General features: G+C 47.8%; 4 protein-coding genes across 7 annotated transcripts in view; 2 read left to right on the top strand and 2 right to left on the bottom strand.

The window, feature by feature from the left end:
• Positions 1-3343, top strand: part of RHBDF1 (rhomboid 5 homolog 1) — a 38985-nt gene extending 35642 nt beyond the window's left edge. For all 3 annotated transcript variants that reach the window (XM_064461997.1, XM_064461995.1, XM_064461996.1), the window contains 4 exons: positions 620-695; positions 1228-1328; positions 1605-1758; positions 2586-3343. In XM_064461997.1, the coding sequence (XP_064318067.1) occupies positions 620-695; positions 1228-1328; positions 1605-1758; positions 2586-3005 (751 nt within the window). In that variant the 3' untranslated portion in view covers positions 3006-3343. The remainder of the gene's footprint in view (positions 1-619; positions 696-1227; positions 1329-1604; positions 1759-2585) is intronic.
• Positions 3344-3475: 132 nt separating this feature from the next.
• Positions 3476-7340, bottom strand: SNRNP25 (small nuclear ribonucleoprotein U11/U12 subunit 25). The gene is made up of 6 exons (XM_064461998.1): positions 7211-7340; positions 7025-7115; positions 6787-6892; positions 6604-6678; positions 5106-5168; positions 3476-3682 (listed from the first exon to the last, which is right to left on the bottom strand). Exons 1-5 carry the CDS (start codon positions 7331-7333, stop codon positions 5114-5116), a joined length of 450 nt encoding a protein of 149 aa, XP_064318068.1. The 5' UTR covers positions 7334-7340; the 3' UTR covers positions 3476-3682; positions 5106-5113.
• A 13-nt stretch (positions 7341-7353) lies between these two features.
• POLR3K (RNA polymerase III subunit K) lies at positions 7354-7981 on the top strand. Its single transcript, XM_064461999.1, has 3 exons — positions 7354-7485; positions 7569-7656; positions 7742-7981. Exons 1-3 carry the CDS (start codon positions 7375-7377, stop codon positions 7867-7869), a joined length of 327 nt encoding a protein of 108 aa, XP_064318069.1. The 5' UTR covers positions 7354-7374; the 3' UTR covers positions 7870-7981.
• A 451-nt stretch (positions 7982-8432) lies between these two features.
• The window catches only part of GTF3C1 (general transcription factor IIIC subunit 1), a 41550-nt gene continuing 33622 nt past the window's right edge, over positions 8433-16360 (bottom strand). For both annotated transcript variants that reach the window (XM_064461986.1, XM_064461987.1), the window contains exons 32-37: positions 15871-16124; positions 14088-14374; positions 12920-13559; positions 11386-11425; positions 10397-10589; positions 8433-8835 (exon numbers count right to left, since the gene is read on the bottom strand). In XM_064461986.1, the coding sequence (XP_064318056.1) occupies positions 8614-8835; positions 10397-10589; positions 11386-11425; positions 12920-13559; positions 14088-14374; positions 15871-16124 (1636 nt within the window). In that variant the 3' untranslated portion in view covers positions 8433-8613. The remainder of the gene's footprint in view (positions 8836-10396; positions 10590-11385; positions 11426-12919; positions 13560-14087; positions 14375-15870; positions 16125-16360) is intronic.

Here is a 16360-nt window from a genome sequence, read left to right as displayed (position 1 = left end):
TGGCCCTGGTGTTCCTGAGCACCCAAGGAGATGCCAGGAAACAACCTGCTCTGGGTTTGCCAAGGAGGAAGATGCTGTTCTTTCACATGGTGCTCCTCAGCTTGAGAAGTTACCCAGTGCTTGGGCCTGGCTCTCCTTGCTAGGGAGGAAAATCAGTGCTGCCCCAAGGAGTTTCTCATCCCTGAAAGTAATGACTAGGACACTCTTGGCCTAGTCCCCTCTTGCCACTCTGTTAGCTATGGAGGCAGAAGATTCTCCCAGCTCCAGAGACACAGCTTCCCCCAGTTCTGGTGGTTCTTTCTCAGCTGTAAATAGCTCAGCTTTAGCACTTCTTTTGAGTCCCTGTATGCAGGGCCTTAGTCTGTGGAGGTCTCAGGCTTGCCTGTGGGAGAGAAGCAGAAGGGATGTATGGAGAGTGGCACTGAGCTCAGATGGGTATGTATTAGTGCATCTGTTGCAGAGACACTACAGTGTGTCAGGGGCAGCTGAAGGCATCTATTCTCACGGACAGGCTTGGGATGAGACAAGGGGGAGTGGGTGGCCCGGGAGGGCACAGGATGGTCCATTGTGCCTTCCATGTGTGACTTGTTCCTGTTTTTGGTAACTGTGCCTCCTCCAGGTGTGAAATAACCTCCCGGGAGTATTGTGAATTTATGCGGGGCTATTTCCATGAGGAGGCAACACTCTGCTCTCAGGTAAGTGTGGAGTTGTGGGTTTGTTTGGCCACCCTCCTGCCTCCTCTTCCCCTTAGCAGCTTGGCAAGATCAGGGAGCAGCTGTGCTGCAGTGTCGGTGGAAGCCCTGTGTGTTCTCCCACCCTGAGCCCAAGGGAAGTTGCTGTTCCAGGCTGTAGTGGCAGAGCTGGCTGCATCTGTCTCTCTTTGGAGATCAGTTTGGGACTTGGGTTGGCAGCTGCGAAAGCCCAGCACAGGACCACTGTGGAAGCAGCATGAGGATGCACCATTACTGCTCCGTTGGCAAGGGAATGTGGATGTCTCAGTTGTGCATTTGTCAGGGTGAAGAATGAAGACATAAAGCTGCCATAGCGAATGAGTGGGGCTGTGTGTGACTTGGTGATGGATGCATGGATTAGGACTTGGTAGAGTGGAGAAGAGCAAGGAAAGCCCTTCTTTCAGAGCTAACTGCAGTCTCTGCTCTGGCCTTAGTAAGCACCCCTGCTGGCTGGCACTCTCCAGCACACCTCACAACCCCACTTCTGCTGCCGTAGGTGCACTGCATGGATGATGTGTGTGGCCTCCTCCCTTTCCTAAATCCAGAAGTACCTGACCAGTTCTACCGCCTCTGGCTCTCACTTTTCCTCCATGCTGGGTAAGCATAGGTATAAAACTTGCACCATCTGGGTGGGGGAACCCTCAACCCTGGGATTGCTGTTGAGGGTTGTTCTGGCAATTCCTTTTCTGGGGGACGGGACAGGGCTGAGCTGTTGTCCCTGCTGAGGTTTACCATGCTGCGTTTGCTGGGAGGGATATTAGAGGCGTGGGCAAGGCCAGACCAGGAGCTCTCAGCAAGGCTTCGCAAAGAACACCAGCGCAGGTGTGACTTTCAGTGGCTGCTTCTTCAGCTCCTGTACTCTGAACTTGGCAGGATCCTGCACTGTCTGGTTTCAGTCTGTTTCCAAATGACGATCCTGCGGGACCTAGAGAAGCTGGCAGGATGGCATCGCATCTCTATCATCTACCTGCTCAGTGGCATCACTGGGAACCTTGCCAGTGCAATATTTCTACCCTACAGAGCAGAGGTGGGTCTCCTGCAGACTAGGGCCCTGGTAACTTGCCCTGAACACAAGCCTTCTCTGCATGCTGGTGCCTTTCTGGCAGAGGCAGAGACCAGAGCTGGGCTCATCTCTGCAGCACGTGGCTTGTGCAGAGTTGTAACTAGAAGATAGCACCACACTGTCATATAGCTGCTGAGCAATATCATCCCCCAGCATACCCTGGGCTTTCCAAGTGACTGGCATGGTCTGGCTGTAGTAAGAAGGCTGCCTCTTGTAACAAATGAGGGGTTAGTCCAACCACAGTGTAAGAGAGGCCCTGGCAGGCTGGGAGTTGAGATCTGTACCTGGAGCCAGAGACCCTCTGTGTGTGAGTGGCAGGCTGAGAGTGGCAGAGCAGAGCTCACCTTTCCCAGACTGTCTGGGACTGTCCCTGTCCACACACCACAACTGGAAAAGTCTGATGTGACCGTCCGGCCTCACTTCAGAAGATTGCATGGCAGGACTATCTTTGAGGTCCTTCAATAAAGAAAAGTGCATGGTGGGTGGGGGGGAGTGAGGAGACTGCCTGCAAGGACTTCTCCACTCTGATGACTCGGACCAGATCTGCCCTCCTTAAATACAAAGTCTGTTCTGGTGATTGCCAGCTTCACACCTATCTCAAACCTAAGATCAAACGAGGCCCCTTTACTCCTCGAACCCCATTAAAAGGAGGAAGTTGCAGGCTGTGGCATCACTTTCCCAAGAAACACTGAACAAGTTGAATGACAAATAACTGTAATGCCTGGAGCTGGCTGCAGAAGCCAGGCAGATGGCATGTGCCTGATGTTACCTGTAATGCTCTTCTTCTGCAGGTTGGCCCTGCAGGATCCCAGTTTGGGATTCTGGCCTGTCTCTTTGTGGAGCTCTTCCAGAGTTGGCAAATCCTGGCACGCCCGTGGAGGGCCTTCTTCAAGCTGCTGGCTGTGGTGCTCTTTCTTTTTGCCTTTGGCCTCCTGCCTTGGATTGATAATTTTGCTCACATTTCAGGATTTATCAGTGGTTTCTTCCTCTCCTTTGCCTTCCTGCCCTACATTAGCTTTGGGAAGTTTGATTTATATAGGAAGCGATGCCAAATTATAGTTTTCCAGCTCATCTTCATTGCACTCTTCTCAGGACTTGTGATTCTGTTCTATTTCTACCCCATCAAGTGCGAGTGGTGCGAGTTCCTTACCTGTATACCATTCACAGACAAATTCTGCGAGAAATACGACCTGGATGCACAGCTCCACTGAAAGGCAAAGACTGGCTTCTCGAGCAGGCACTGGAGATGGACTGTCTTTGCGTTTGCTGTGCCAGTTCCATGTGGACAAAGCCTCTAATCCAATGACACTTCTAACCCTGCCCGTGGTTAATTTAAGCTGCCTCCTTAGCACCTGGCAGGCATGTTTTGCCTTTTCTTGGAAGACTCTGAAAACAGAACGTTTGTGCCTTGTTCAATTGTATTGAACCTCTTCTGCTGCCATTATTTTTATTACACTAGTTTCAGTACTACATTTTTAACCAGAGTTGTTTACTACTGCTAAGGTGGTGATTAAATGGTAAGGTAGCGTTTTAGCTACTGTTAATTGTTTTGCATAGTCTGTGGCTACATTTGTTACTCTATCTTACCTGTGCTGTTTCATGTACCAGTAGAATCAACCCTTTTCTAGCGCCCAAACCAGTCACATGGGGATTTGCAGCTAGAAATAAGGGCCTTAAAAGCCTCAGAAAACTAGAGTGTGTCTTTAATCACTGAAAGTGCATTCCACATACAGCTCAGAAGCAGACGTTTAAAATAGCAACGGCAAAAACCATGTGAGAACATCCACTCGGCTGGAGTTTGTTTCTCTTTGAAATGTTACAACCTTCTTCTCCAGGAACATGCTGAATCCACAGTCTGGTCTTGGTAGGGCTGGATTCTCTGCTCTCTCTGTTAAAGAAATAAGATATTTTTGGCAGTGACCATAGTTACTGTGTGCTGGGCTCGCTTACCACCGTACTACCCCGCCTAGACAGTCCAGGGTGGGATCAGCCAGTGCCATGGGTGACTGCTGGGCATAGGCACTGCCGGGCAGGTGGCTTCTGTCATGGCACACAGTTTGTTACAGTGGATGTTGCAAATGTGGCAGCATTGAAAGAAGAAAAAAAAGTTACTGTCATAACAGTTTCTAACCCAGCTAGCTGGAGCCACAAACAAAAAAAACCTAGCATTTGGAAAAGCTGCTGTCACCAGTGCTCTTCAGACACCACGATTGTGTTTTCAGATGTTATGGGGAGGTAGACATAATTTTAAACTTCACTAAGCCTGAGAGTCTCGGCCACATCTTGTGTTTGTGTGCACAGCTTTCTAAAAATAGCAGTATAATACACGAATTATGTCTACATAGGTTACAAACAGGTACATATACATGCTACTAGTGCTTCCTCTGCTGGATGTGTTTTTAAATGCCTCAGTTGCACAGAAATACCATGACTGAAAGTTGTCTAGTGGTGTGTCCTGTCTTCTGAGAACAATGAATTGGTTGAACTTAAGTCTCTATAAACCAGAAAATGGAGAAATTGAGAGACAAAAAAATACAGGATATGTAAGCTGAGGTCCCTTTTCCTAACTCCTTATAGCTTGCAGTAATTGAGAAAGATGGCTCAAACTATACCCACTATGGAACAGCAAAGAACGTGTTGTGTTTGCTTGTTGCATTTGCTTGTGTGCACCCACGGGACCTTTGTTAGCTGCAGCTGCTCTGAATGGTGCAGGAGCATGTGGAGTAGGGTGGGAGAACAGTTGCTCAGGCATGAACCTCTGAGGCCGCAGAAGGACCCAGATGACCTGGGCGATAGCAATTGCCTGTAGCATGGAGACCTCTGTCCTCCTAGGGATCAGTTAGCACCCAGCCACATTCCTAGCAGTGATTTCCAGAGATTCAAGAAGCCTAAAAGAAAGCAAGGTCCTAGAAGCAACCACAAGGGCAAACAAAGGAACACTGCATTTAATGAATCTCAAGGCATTGTGGGAGCAGATTCAAAGCCTAAACATAAAGTAGGCTTAGCGATACGGCATTGCCAGCACTAAGATATTGTTGCTGCTGCTCCTGAGGTATGTTAACTGAAGTAGCTGAATTATCATTCCCTGCCCTTAGAGAAGCACAAGTATCACAACCAGGATGTGGAAATAGAGCACAGCCAGGGCAGGAGCCTAATGCAGTCATGAGCCTATTGCGGACACGGGCATTCAGAAATGCTCTGCTACGCAGCAGAGAGCAGCAACACCAGCTGCTGTGAGCCTGAACACTAAGGCCCAGGGAAGCGGAAGTTGAGGAATTGGTCGCTAGCTCTCAATGGATATTAGGACTTACCTGACCAGTTACTTTCGAAGTTTCTTTATGAAGCTGACCTCATCCCGGTTTCTGATGCCATACCTGAGCAGAGAGTTACACTGTTATATACCAGTTTCCCAGGAACTGCAACCTTTGAAATCATATAGCCTCCTCTTTCCCAGGGGTAGATGGAGTCCTACAGTCACGTGCTGTGCTCCAACGCAGGACAAGTTAAAATTCTCACTTGTGTACGTAGAACGTGCTGCCAGTCCGGAAGGATCTGATCATCCACCTTTTTAACTGCAACATCCCCTTAAATGCAACATCTGTCACCCATGGCTGAGTCTTTTGACAGCAGCTTTGATTAGGGCTGTCTTGCTAAATTAATACCTCAGACAAGCTTTTCTTGCTGGTCTGCATGCAGGCTGGCACACCCAGTGCTGCTGTGTGCAACAGCTAGAGTGCTCAGAAGCACCTCCTGGCTCCTTGCCCTGAGAATGGGCATGGAACCATGGGAGTGGTGTGTCAGTGTTGTCACTAGATGGTCTCTGATACGTGGCTGAGCAGGTCCAGAGCCCAACACTCTTATCCTTGGTTTGCTCTTTGCTTGCCATTCTTCCATCCTCCTTCCTACCCTTCTACCTCAGCAGCTCTGCCAAGCCCTCTGTGGAGGTGATTGAGCACTGGAAGGGGTTGTCCAGAGAGGTTGTGGAGTCTACATTCTTGGAGATATTCAAAACCCAAATGGACGCAGCCCTGAGCAGCCAGCTCTAGCTGACCATGCTGGTGCAGAGGGTTGGACTAGATGACTGCCACAAGCCCCTTCCACCCTGGATCCCCTCCACCACACAATGCGTCCTGACCTCATCCTCTGCTGAGGAGCTTCCAGTGCTCCCAATCTCCCTGGAGATGAACTAATGCGCTTCACGTGCATGACACCGTTCCTGGCCTTCTCTGTGTTCTACTCCCCTCACACTCATGCTTCTTCTCACTCATCTTGTCTCTGCAGGATACCTCAGGTGTAACCTTAATGAGCATAACCTCTTCTGCAGGAGTTTGGCACAGACGGCCAAGGGGCAACACGTCCGAGTGTCTGAATTGGGTGAAGACACTCAACAGAGGATGGTTGTGGCTGAGGAACTACATGAGGCCTTCCTATCATGCAGATGGCCTCTCAGGCTGTCAGGGCAGGGCCTGTCCCACCTCTGTGTGCAGTGCTGCTCCCATATTGCAGTCAGTTTCAAGTGGTGTCACGGAATCATTTAGGTTGGAAAAGACCTTTTAGGATCATCAAGTCCAACCCTAAACATAACACTGCCAAGTCCACCACTAAACCATGTCTTTAAGTGCCACATCTTTTAAATACCTCCAGAGATGGCAACTCCACCACCTCCCTGGGCAGCCTGTCCCCATGGTAGGAGGACCTCTCTGAGCCAGGGCACAAAGTCCCAAGTTAGCCCTGCCTGTGCAGATGCTGCGTGGATTCCAGCTGGGCCTCTCCAGCCCCACAGACACCAAAAGAGACTCGATTACTCACTCTCTCAGCTTCTTTCTGTCATCCGCCAGTTTCTCTCCAGCGTAGGTTAAGTGGTATGTCCTCCATATGTACTTCCTAGGGGGGAAACACTTAGGGGGAGCGGCAGGAGAAACCGCCGGCCACGGGAAAGCGTGGTGATGAGGATGATGAAGGTGGGGGTGAGCAGCCCCCAGCCCCACTCACCAGCTGAGGTGCTGGACGCCACCCTGCCGTGCCTGCCGCAGCTGGACGTGCCGCCGTAGCGCCTTCTTTAGCTCCAGCACCGAGGCGTTCTGCACCACCACCACGGCTGGAGGCGGGGGGAGAGCCCCGTCAGCGCCCCGGCCCGCCACCCTCCCGCCCCGCCGGGCCGGGCCTGCCCCCCCGGGCCCTTTCCTTCCTCCCTTCCTTCCTCCCGCCGCCCCCCGGCCCCGGGACGCACGCATGGTCTCGCCGTCCGCCTTGCAGACCCGCACCGTCATGGCCTGCCCGTACTCCAGCGCCACCTGCGAGCCGATCTCCTCCGCCGTCACCTGCGGGCGGCACGGCCGCGAGATGCCAGCGAGGCGGGCCTGAGTCCCGCCCCCGGCCCCGGCCCCGGCCCGGCCCCCGCCGCCCCCGGCCCCACCTGCGGCGGGAGGTCGCAGAGCAGCGGGTCCTGCACCAGCCGCGCCAGCGCCGCCTGGAAGAGCTCCAGCACCTCGGCGTGCGCCAGCTCCTCCTCCGCCTCCGCCATCACCGCCGCCGCCATCGGTCGCGCCGGAAGGGGCGGTCGCCGCCGCGGAACCGGGGATGTTGCTCTTCTGCCCGGCCTGCGGCAACGTGCTGGTGGCCGAGGAGGGGCCGCGCTGCCACCGCTTCGCCTGCACCACCTGCCCCTACGTGCGCAACGTCACGCGGAAGGTGCGGGGGCGGTGCGGGGAGTGGGGGGGGGGGGGGGGTGCGGGGGGCGGCGCGGGGCTCCCCTGACCGGCGGCGCCCCACAGGTGACCAGCAGGAAGTACCCGCGGCTGAAGGAGGTGGACGATGTGCTGGGCGGCGCCGCGGCCTGGGAGAACGTGGATTCCACCGCAGGTAGGGACGGGGCGGGAGCGGGGCTCCCCGCGCCCCCGCTCCCGGCGCCGCCCCGCGCCTCACGGCGCCCCCCTTCGCCCCGCAGAGCCCTGCCCCAAGTGCGAGCACCCCCGCGCCTACTTCATGCAGATCCAGACGCGCTCGGCCGACGAGCCCATGACCACCTTCTACAAGTGCTGCAACGCGCAGTGCGGGCACCGCTGGCGGGACTGAGGGTCTCTCCCGCCGCACGGCTGAGGAGGGGGGCTCGGCCCGGCCCGCGTCCCGCCGGGATGGGGTGGGGGTGTGTATCTCCTGCAATAAACACATCACTGGGTGGAAGGAACCGTCTGCTGTGGTGTGGCTGCTATAAAACCTGCCCCGGGATAAGGCCGCCATACGCAACTGACAACGCAGTCAGAGCCCCTGCAAGGGCCTTCGTCCCCGTGTTGCGGCATTAGGGAGGCTGCGGGGCCCTTACTTCACACGGTGCGGTAGTTCTGCGGGAAGCAGGCACAACGAACTAATGCCATTGCACACCAAGAAACCAGGGTTTAAAACACAGACGGAGCTTAAACGAACTAAGCCGAAGCATAGTTACCAAACCTCAGCAGAGCCAGCTGCTGCGCAGCAGAGCAGAAGGCAAAGCAAAGGGAAAATGTTACAGCTGCAGCCTGAGGGGGAGGGGAAAAAGGTGCCTTTGCTGTGCCTTGTGAAAACCGCGCTAAGACAAAGCAGAAACTATCAGCTATATGCTCTCCAAACAATTATTGTTAAAAAGAGAATACACTTAAAGGGGGATCAAATATTACCTGTGCCTTAAAGTTAAGCTTTATTCTCAGTTTAAATACATTCAAAAGTAAAAAAGCATAAATAACTTAATAAAAACATGATGGAGCAGAAATTGTAACATTTAATCTCCATTAATGTGCACTCCTACGGGCTAAACCAATTTAATATGACTCAGCTTTACCTCTTTTATACAGGGATGATCTGCACCCATTTATTCCAGTTCACTTCACAGGGGAACACTCTTCCCAGCCTAAGAGTACAGTCTATCGTAGGCTCATAGTATATTGTTGGGGTTTCGCTCAGTTTGGGATTGTTTAGTTTTTCTTCCACAACTGCCTGAGAAAAGAGTGACACCAGGGATGGCTTTTTCATGTAGAATCGTCTGATACAACCGAGAGTTTCCAGACCCTGCAGAAAAATTCACATCTTTTAGCTTGAGCAGCTGCAGTGAAAAAAAAATGCACTTAATGCTGTTCTACCTACAGTGTTCTCAGAAACGTTATGGCAATTTATACTAGAAGCGGCTTCACCCCCTCAGGAGACTGTGGGGATGGGAAAGATTAACAGCACGACACAGCAATTTCACACAGCTGGATATATGCTTGTTTGTCACTCTCAGCACAGTGGCTGACATCGGGATACCGACACATAACACGTGTTCAGCGACAGATCTCAATGTTTAGGACCAGTTACAAACCATTTAATGGTGGTATAGGTGTAAACTTTCTGGGTCAGTTCTTGCTAATGGGTTAGCATTCGTTCCCACTGCAACACCTGGCAAGGCAACCTGTGTGCTGTATGGGCTGAAAACATCTGGTGTGTATTCAGTAATCTCACATAGGTGTGCATCTAGATTTACTGATATTTGGTATGTGACAGATGCAGGCTCTGCCTATGGTTTCAAACCCAGTTCTTATCAAATTTATTGCTAGAGAAGTTCGATTCAAGTCATCTGACCTGTAAAATGTACGGGTAATTCCTTGACTTTGTGGATTTGAATAAAAGTTGCCTAGGAATCTGTATTGCTCTCCCAGATGCACATGCCTCACCACTATACACCCTCTACTGTAGTCTTAAACCTGTCTCCTGCAGCCCTGCCTGTGCCCTGATCCCAGCTACCCTCTTGGCAGCATTGCTGTGGCAGAGGACGCATGGGCAAGCTGTGATGGAACACCAAGGAAACAGGATGGTTGCTCAGTGCATGATCAGTAGTGTACAAAACGTGTGTTGTTACTGAAATGCATGAGCCTTTGGACAGAAGTGTGGCATACGTACACCGGAGTATTCATTTCCAGTATTAGTAAAGGCTGCAATGTTACTACTATACTTCAGATTTTGAATCCTTATAGAAAAAAACCCCAAATAAAGCAAGGTTTCATTTACAAAGTAGCAGTGGTGGCAATCAAACTTCAAGATGGGAGAAAAAAAAAAAAAGAGAAACTCAGGTTTTTCTCACCATGTATTGTTTTACAGTTAAGGATGTATGCCTTTAAGCAGGTCTGTCAGGACAGAAGGTCTTATTTACAGTACTGTCTAGCACAGATGCATTTAAGTCTGATTCTTATGTCAAAGACTACCCATCTGAAAGGTATGTAAGGGAGAAAAAAATCAAGATGAATTCTATGGTGAATAACACTGCATTGAACAGCCCGACATAGTATTTCACAGTGACAAGCCACCACTCTTGAGTAACCAACTAAATTTCAAATGCACGTACATCCTGTTCAGAAGTAAGCTCAAATTTTAAATTCAGTAATGCAGTAATTACAAGAACAAGTAAAGCAGGCTTCCTTCTGTCCTCACTGTGAACAGTAACTCGCTCTGGCTTTGGTTAATTTGCACTAAAGGGAGAAGATTGTTTTTCATGGTTCGTTCAGTCCCATTTTCCTGGGACTTTCCACAAAGTAGCTGCTGACTCAGTGCGGAAGCTGAACCAGATTAAAGTTCCCCCGGCCAATGATTCACATACCTGCAGTATCTCTAAGACGGCAACAGGCTGCAGTACCCCCATGTAATGCTGCAACAGCATGCTTTCCGTTATGCCTGGCTTTGTCATGATGTGGTAGAGAACAGCTTCCATCATCCCCTTACACACAGGTTTATTCAGATTCCCATCCACAATCCTCCACGGTCTCCCAATGAAGCAGACATTCTCACAAGCCCTGCAAAAGGCGATTTAAGTTCAGCTGTGCCCAGAATTATTATTCTAACTAGATTTCCCATAGTCATAATTTCTGCATAATGGAGATTCTCACTACATCCCTTGCCAGTGTTTGCTCACATCCTAGGTGTAAATTCTGCAGCTGCTCTGAGAATGGGCAGACACTGGTTCTAATCTGCTAGACAGTCCCACAGACCTGAAGCACTCCGCTCTAGGTGTTCACCATCAAGAAGCACTTTTAGCACCATTGGATCACCCAACAATTACCTTGAGTCTTGATGACCAGGAAAGCTTTGTTTTGCTTGTTTGTTTGTTACTAGCTCTAATATCCTCCAAAAGTTACCCAAGAGCTGCTTCAATCTGCAACATGCAGCAAAAGTGCTCAGACAAGAAACTGAATTCCTCATTTTTCGCATTTTGGAATCAAAAGACAGCCCCTGCATGTAATTCACATTTCCTATATTACAGTTTCTCCAGCCCTTTCCTGAGCACACAGAAGCTGAGACTTTCTGGCATTGGACTTACTTGAGAAAGAAAATTAGTTTTGGTGTTCTGGTATTTGGAGCTAGTTGGTTTTTGGAAAAGAAAAAAACTTGTATCAAGAGACATTTTTTCAGCATGCATATGAGCATGAGTTACATTAACAAGAAAAATGCAGGACAACATGGAGTTTCTCCATCATCAATGCTCACTGCCCATCAGAACATGAAAACTAAAGTTTCCAAATCATTTGCTTCCAGATATTATTTTGGCAGTGCTAAGTGTTTAGTTACTCTGCAGACATCTCTCTTACTCACCGGTCCCTGGCAGCCTGGGATACATCTGTCATAGAACTTCCTGGAAAAAAAAGAACACATGGTTTTTAATTAATCCACACTCTTTATCTAGTGGAAGGAAAGCAAAAGGTGGCTAAACTATAAAATACAACAGCTTATGTTAGAAAATAACACAAGCAAATTATGCTGCGTGTTGTTCTCAGTTGCATGGGGAGAGCTAAGCTCCCGCTGACTGCCATTCCCTGTCTGCAGCATACTCTCTCTTTCCCACACCTCACAACCACATCTGTCTACTCCAACCACATTTTTTGTGGTTCCGTTACCAAATCACCGCAAGAAGTTTTATTCCCAGGAGTCTGATGACATGGCTGAACAACCAGTAATTCTATGGACTGAAAGTTTCACACAGAGCACTGTGCAGGGTCTCGGCATGCAGGCACTTGTGTGGCTTTAACTTAAAGCTCCTGGTAATCCTATGGAAGTTGAGCAAAAGTCCAAGTAGCTCTAAGACTCAAGATTTCAGCAGAGTTTGGTTTCAAAGTGAGGGCTGTCTCTGCAACTTCCATTATGCATTATGTCATGGGCTTCAATTATACAATTACTTAATGTAGGTACTTGTACCACACCCAGAGGCTAACAGCTGAAGCTGGCCTTCATCCCTAAGACCAGTACGAACTCTGCTTATATTACAAACAGGTAGAGGAAGTTAAATCCAGAACAGTACTTTAGTAGTTTCATGTTAAGAACTGCTGAAGGCTTCGCTGTTTAGGCAGCCCTGAGTCTATTTCCTGCAGCAAGGCTCCAATTAAACAATACTGAGCTCTAAGACGCTATGGATCAGCCTGCACTGATTCACATGGCAGTCTGCAGCTGCAAACGTGGGTAACAGCAGATCTTGGCAAAATACCACACAAGCAGTTAGCTTGTAATTCAATCTGAAATCAGAGCTGATAAAAAGAAAACCAAAATAAAATACCCAACAACCTACTTAATGTAAAGCTTGGCAAGAACTACTAGCTATTAAAAAGGAAAAGTGGCAGTAAAAAGGAAATGAAAATTAAGTCAAATTGGGTTACAAATGAGGCAACTAATCTTCTCACTGGCATGTGCTGCTTTCTGGTGAATGGTTTAATGACTTTACAACTTTCAGTCATGGGCGTTCTACTTAAGTGTATATGAATTGCACTGTATTTTCTAGGTTCAGAGATGTTGAGCCTTTGGACTGAAGCCAGAGGTGAGAAACTTGAGATCCAACTATGTTTTTGGAGAAGAATAAGACACAGAAATGAGTTTCTAAGGAAAACACATTTCTGGCCTAGTCATGACCATTCCAGCAATAGGCACAAAAAGGAACCTTTGATGTATTTGAAACCTCCAAGAGACCTTCCAGATCAAGTAGTGTAATGCCACTTCATCTGTGAGAAACAAAAACCTCTATCAACTGATACAGCTTCATAAAGAATCTAGTTTTTTCTTACAAAATGGAGCTACCTGTTTGCGACCAACTGACACTGAGCTAGTCTCTGTTTCTTGGATGTAGAGCGCTCCTACATACCTTTAGAGACTCCTGGGTTCTCCTGTAAGTAGGAAAGATCATCATACTGCTCGCTGGCTGATTGTTCCAGGATAGGCATCTGCTTGTTGTGCTCAGTGCCGAGCTCATCATTCTCTTCTTCAAGCTCTTTGTCCTCAGAACAAGATTTGTCTTGTTCCTTGTAAGTGTCCACATTCACAGCATCTGCAGCACAGACTGGGTGTTCAGCTAGGAGTTCTGTCTCTTCAACCATGATTAAAGCTTTCTTCATTGTAACAGGATCAGTAACACCTGTGTCAAGGTTATTTTCATTTGCAGTTTTCAAACCACTCTGTGCACCCTGGCAGAGTAGACTGCCATCTTGAAGGACATCATTTTGAGTCTTACGTCTCTTCCTTGGGGGTTCTTCATCACTGGCAGATTCTGTGTCTTTTCCCAGCCGCTCCTCCTCTCTTGAACATTCCTCTCCCTTCTTTGGTTCTGATGGCAGGCAATCCTGTTGTACATCTGGGAGAGTGGTTTCTGCACCTTGCTGATCAGAATCATCTGGTTTATTCTTCAGACATACTGAATGTAATAGCCACGGCTTGGCAAATACTATTGCCACCAGTCTTACAGTATGGCCTCCTACTTCTAAAACCTGCTGCATTTCAATAAGGTCCTATAAAAAAAAAACAAAAACAAACAAACCTAAACCATCAAAAACTGTCTCAGTAGCTTTCACTGGCAGATGTCAGTTTAACCAAATATCATGGAATTGCCATCTTTAACTGGCAGCAAAGAAAGAGGAAGAGCTGAGTAGAATGTTCAGTTTTCTGTCCTGCTGCACTGAGGTTGAAAAGATGTTTTACCCCTTAAACTTCTCTGAAATTACAGCACAAGACATTTTTGTTCAGCTTAACTTAAGTTAAAATGTAACTGGGAAAGAGTATTTTGCTTCCAAGGGTGGATGTTGGTACCTCTAGGTTTCTGAAACAGTTCATTCCTGTCTTTGAGTAGTGCTGCTTTCATTTTTGGCCTTCCTAACTTTGAGGCGAGATTGCTATCAGGTATTGGTATGTGATCTCTTGCCTAATATAAATAGCTTTGTTCCATTTATATTTGCTTCAGCCTGGAAGATTGTCCTATTCAAGGTGAATACTAAGCATGCAAACATTAATGTATGGAAAGCAGCTGTCTGTAAAACCACCTGAATGTACTGCTCCAAGCTCCTGGTGCGTTCAGGTTCCACCTCTTCATAGCTGCAGAGACGTTTGCTCAGCTCAGTTTTGCAAATTCCAAAGTGGGAAGTTGCCTCTATTGTATTACGGATCTCCAAAACGGCAGCTACATCTCTAGGATTATAGCCATAACGTTCTGTACACTCGTGAAGGAACTGATCAACCTCATAATTTTCTTCCTGGACTTTTATCAGCCTGGTAAAAGTTTCAGGGAGGCAGGAGACACCCACAACCATGTTATCAAGCAGAGAAGAAACTGCAAAGCAAACAAAAACCAAGTGTATAAGCTGAGAGGCAGTTGTTACTATGCAATATGCTACAGAAAGATAAATATTCTGAGACAGACAGATTAGAGGTGTTCTAGACTATTCCAATTAAAAACAGGTGTCAGTGTTCCATCTTCATTGCTGCAGTTTCCTTTTTGCTTTCTTATGTATTTCTTCTTTTACATATTTGTCTCTGAAAAGACCTGTAAAAGACAAGCAAGCTGGTTTCCAAGGGCTTACCCTCATATCAAAGTGAAGTATCGCTGAAAGATAGTGTAGACTTACTGGTATTCTCTCTGACACTGGCTCAGCTTAAGTCTAAGTTAATGAGGGAATCATCTCCTTTTTTCTCGAAGAAGGTCAAGTGAAAAGTCTAGGGCAAGGAAATGCTATGGAAGACCCTACTAATCAAAAAATCGGAAGCAGCTGATCCATGGCAGAAAGCTATTGGCCAAATATGGTATCAACTACCAGCTGACAATGCCTTGGTACAATTAGTATAACAAAGCATTGCTGTGTTTGGAGACAGGTCCATCACTGCACAAAACTGACCCCCACTGTACAGAGTATTCTGAAGTTTAAGCAGCGTAACACCTTTTTCCAGTCCTGGATGATTAGAAGGTAGCTTTGGCACTGTTCTTACCCACTCCCCACCCTTTTATCAGCAGGCTGCCTTTACGTCAGGCCTTGTGGGACACTCGTGACAGCTGGACTTCTTTGACAGCCAAGGAAAAATGAGAACAACTGTAATGAGCCATCAGCTCAGCAGACCTGGAGGGCATGTGTGGCAGCAGAGATATGAGAAAGAACTTCTATTTTACATCTGCCATAACAGCAACAGGAATGGACAGGGAGAGCTAGTGTTCCTTCCTACTAAAGAGCTTCTTCTAACCTTCCAACTAAAGAGCTAAACAACTAAAGGCTTTCCTGGATACATCTGCATTACAGCTGAAAGGAAGATGCTCTTCAAGAAAGGGGAGTGCTGATAAGTTGGAAATATTCAAGCCCTAATATTATCAAAATGTTTAAGTTACTGTAGGTAAAAGGCCAGAGATCAGACACCACTATTTCAGGCACTTGCATGAGGCAAGTAAATGTGAATTTCCATTCAAGGAGCTCTGAAAGATTTTCTTTTCTCTTTAGAGAAAGCCTGCGTGTGACATAATATGGTATTTTAAGTTACAGAAGGTGACTGGAAAACCTCTTGGAGAAAGGATAACAGAGCAGAGGACAGAATTCCTCTTTGGATTAATAGTTTCACACAACAGGAAATAGAGGCAAGGACTTGTTACCAACAAAAGGTACCTCTGTAAGTAAACCACCTATTTGTTTTAAGTCAGGAGAGAAAACATTACAAGGCAATCTGAATGTGTAATAAAAAAAGAATGTTCCTGTTAGGGGGCTTTGTTCAAATCAGTTCCTCAGCTCATGAGCTCTTTCCTGCTCCAACCCACTTCCGTGCAAGTTAGACAAAACAGAAACTAACCTGGAGAGCTGAGTCTTCCTGGAACTGGCGTACATCGCAGCTTAACCTTCACCTGGCAGGAATTGACCACAATATTGTCACTGGGGCTCAGGTTGCGTGTGCTGACAATTCCAGGGGCGTAGTAGCCTCTCATCAGTAAGTAATTGGTATGAGACGCTTGACGAGCTTTCACTTCTATTCTCCGTTTGCCTCCAGAGCTGTCATCCAAGTCGTCATCATCATCATCATCGTCCTCAAGTCCTTCTTTTCCCAAACTACAGCAAACAGAGGCATTTTGTTTGTTTATTGGGTTTTTTTTCCAAAATAAGAAAGTGACTCATTACACTGAGCAGAGCAAGAACACATGCTATTCTGCATTCTAGTGTTTAGTCATGAACAGCTGTGGGTATGTCCATACCAGGCTGATTTAAAGTGCTGAGAACAAGCAACTACAGAAAATACACTAAAGGTCCCTGGAAAAGAAAACTCTTTTTTTTTGCAGACATGTTGA

The sequence above is a fragment of the Phalacrocorax carbo genome, chromosome 10 (genome assembly GCF_963921805.1).
Source record: "Phalacrocorax carbo chromosome 10, bPhaCar2.1, whole genome shotgun sequence".
NCBI lineage: Eukaryota > Metazoa > Chordata > Aves > Suliformes > Phalacrocoracidae > Phalacrocorax > Phalacrocorax carbo.
This window is presented reverse-complemented; position numbering and strand designations above follow the sequence as displayed.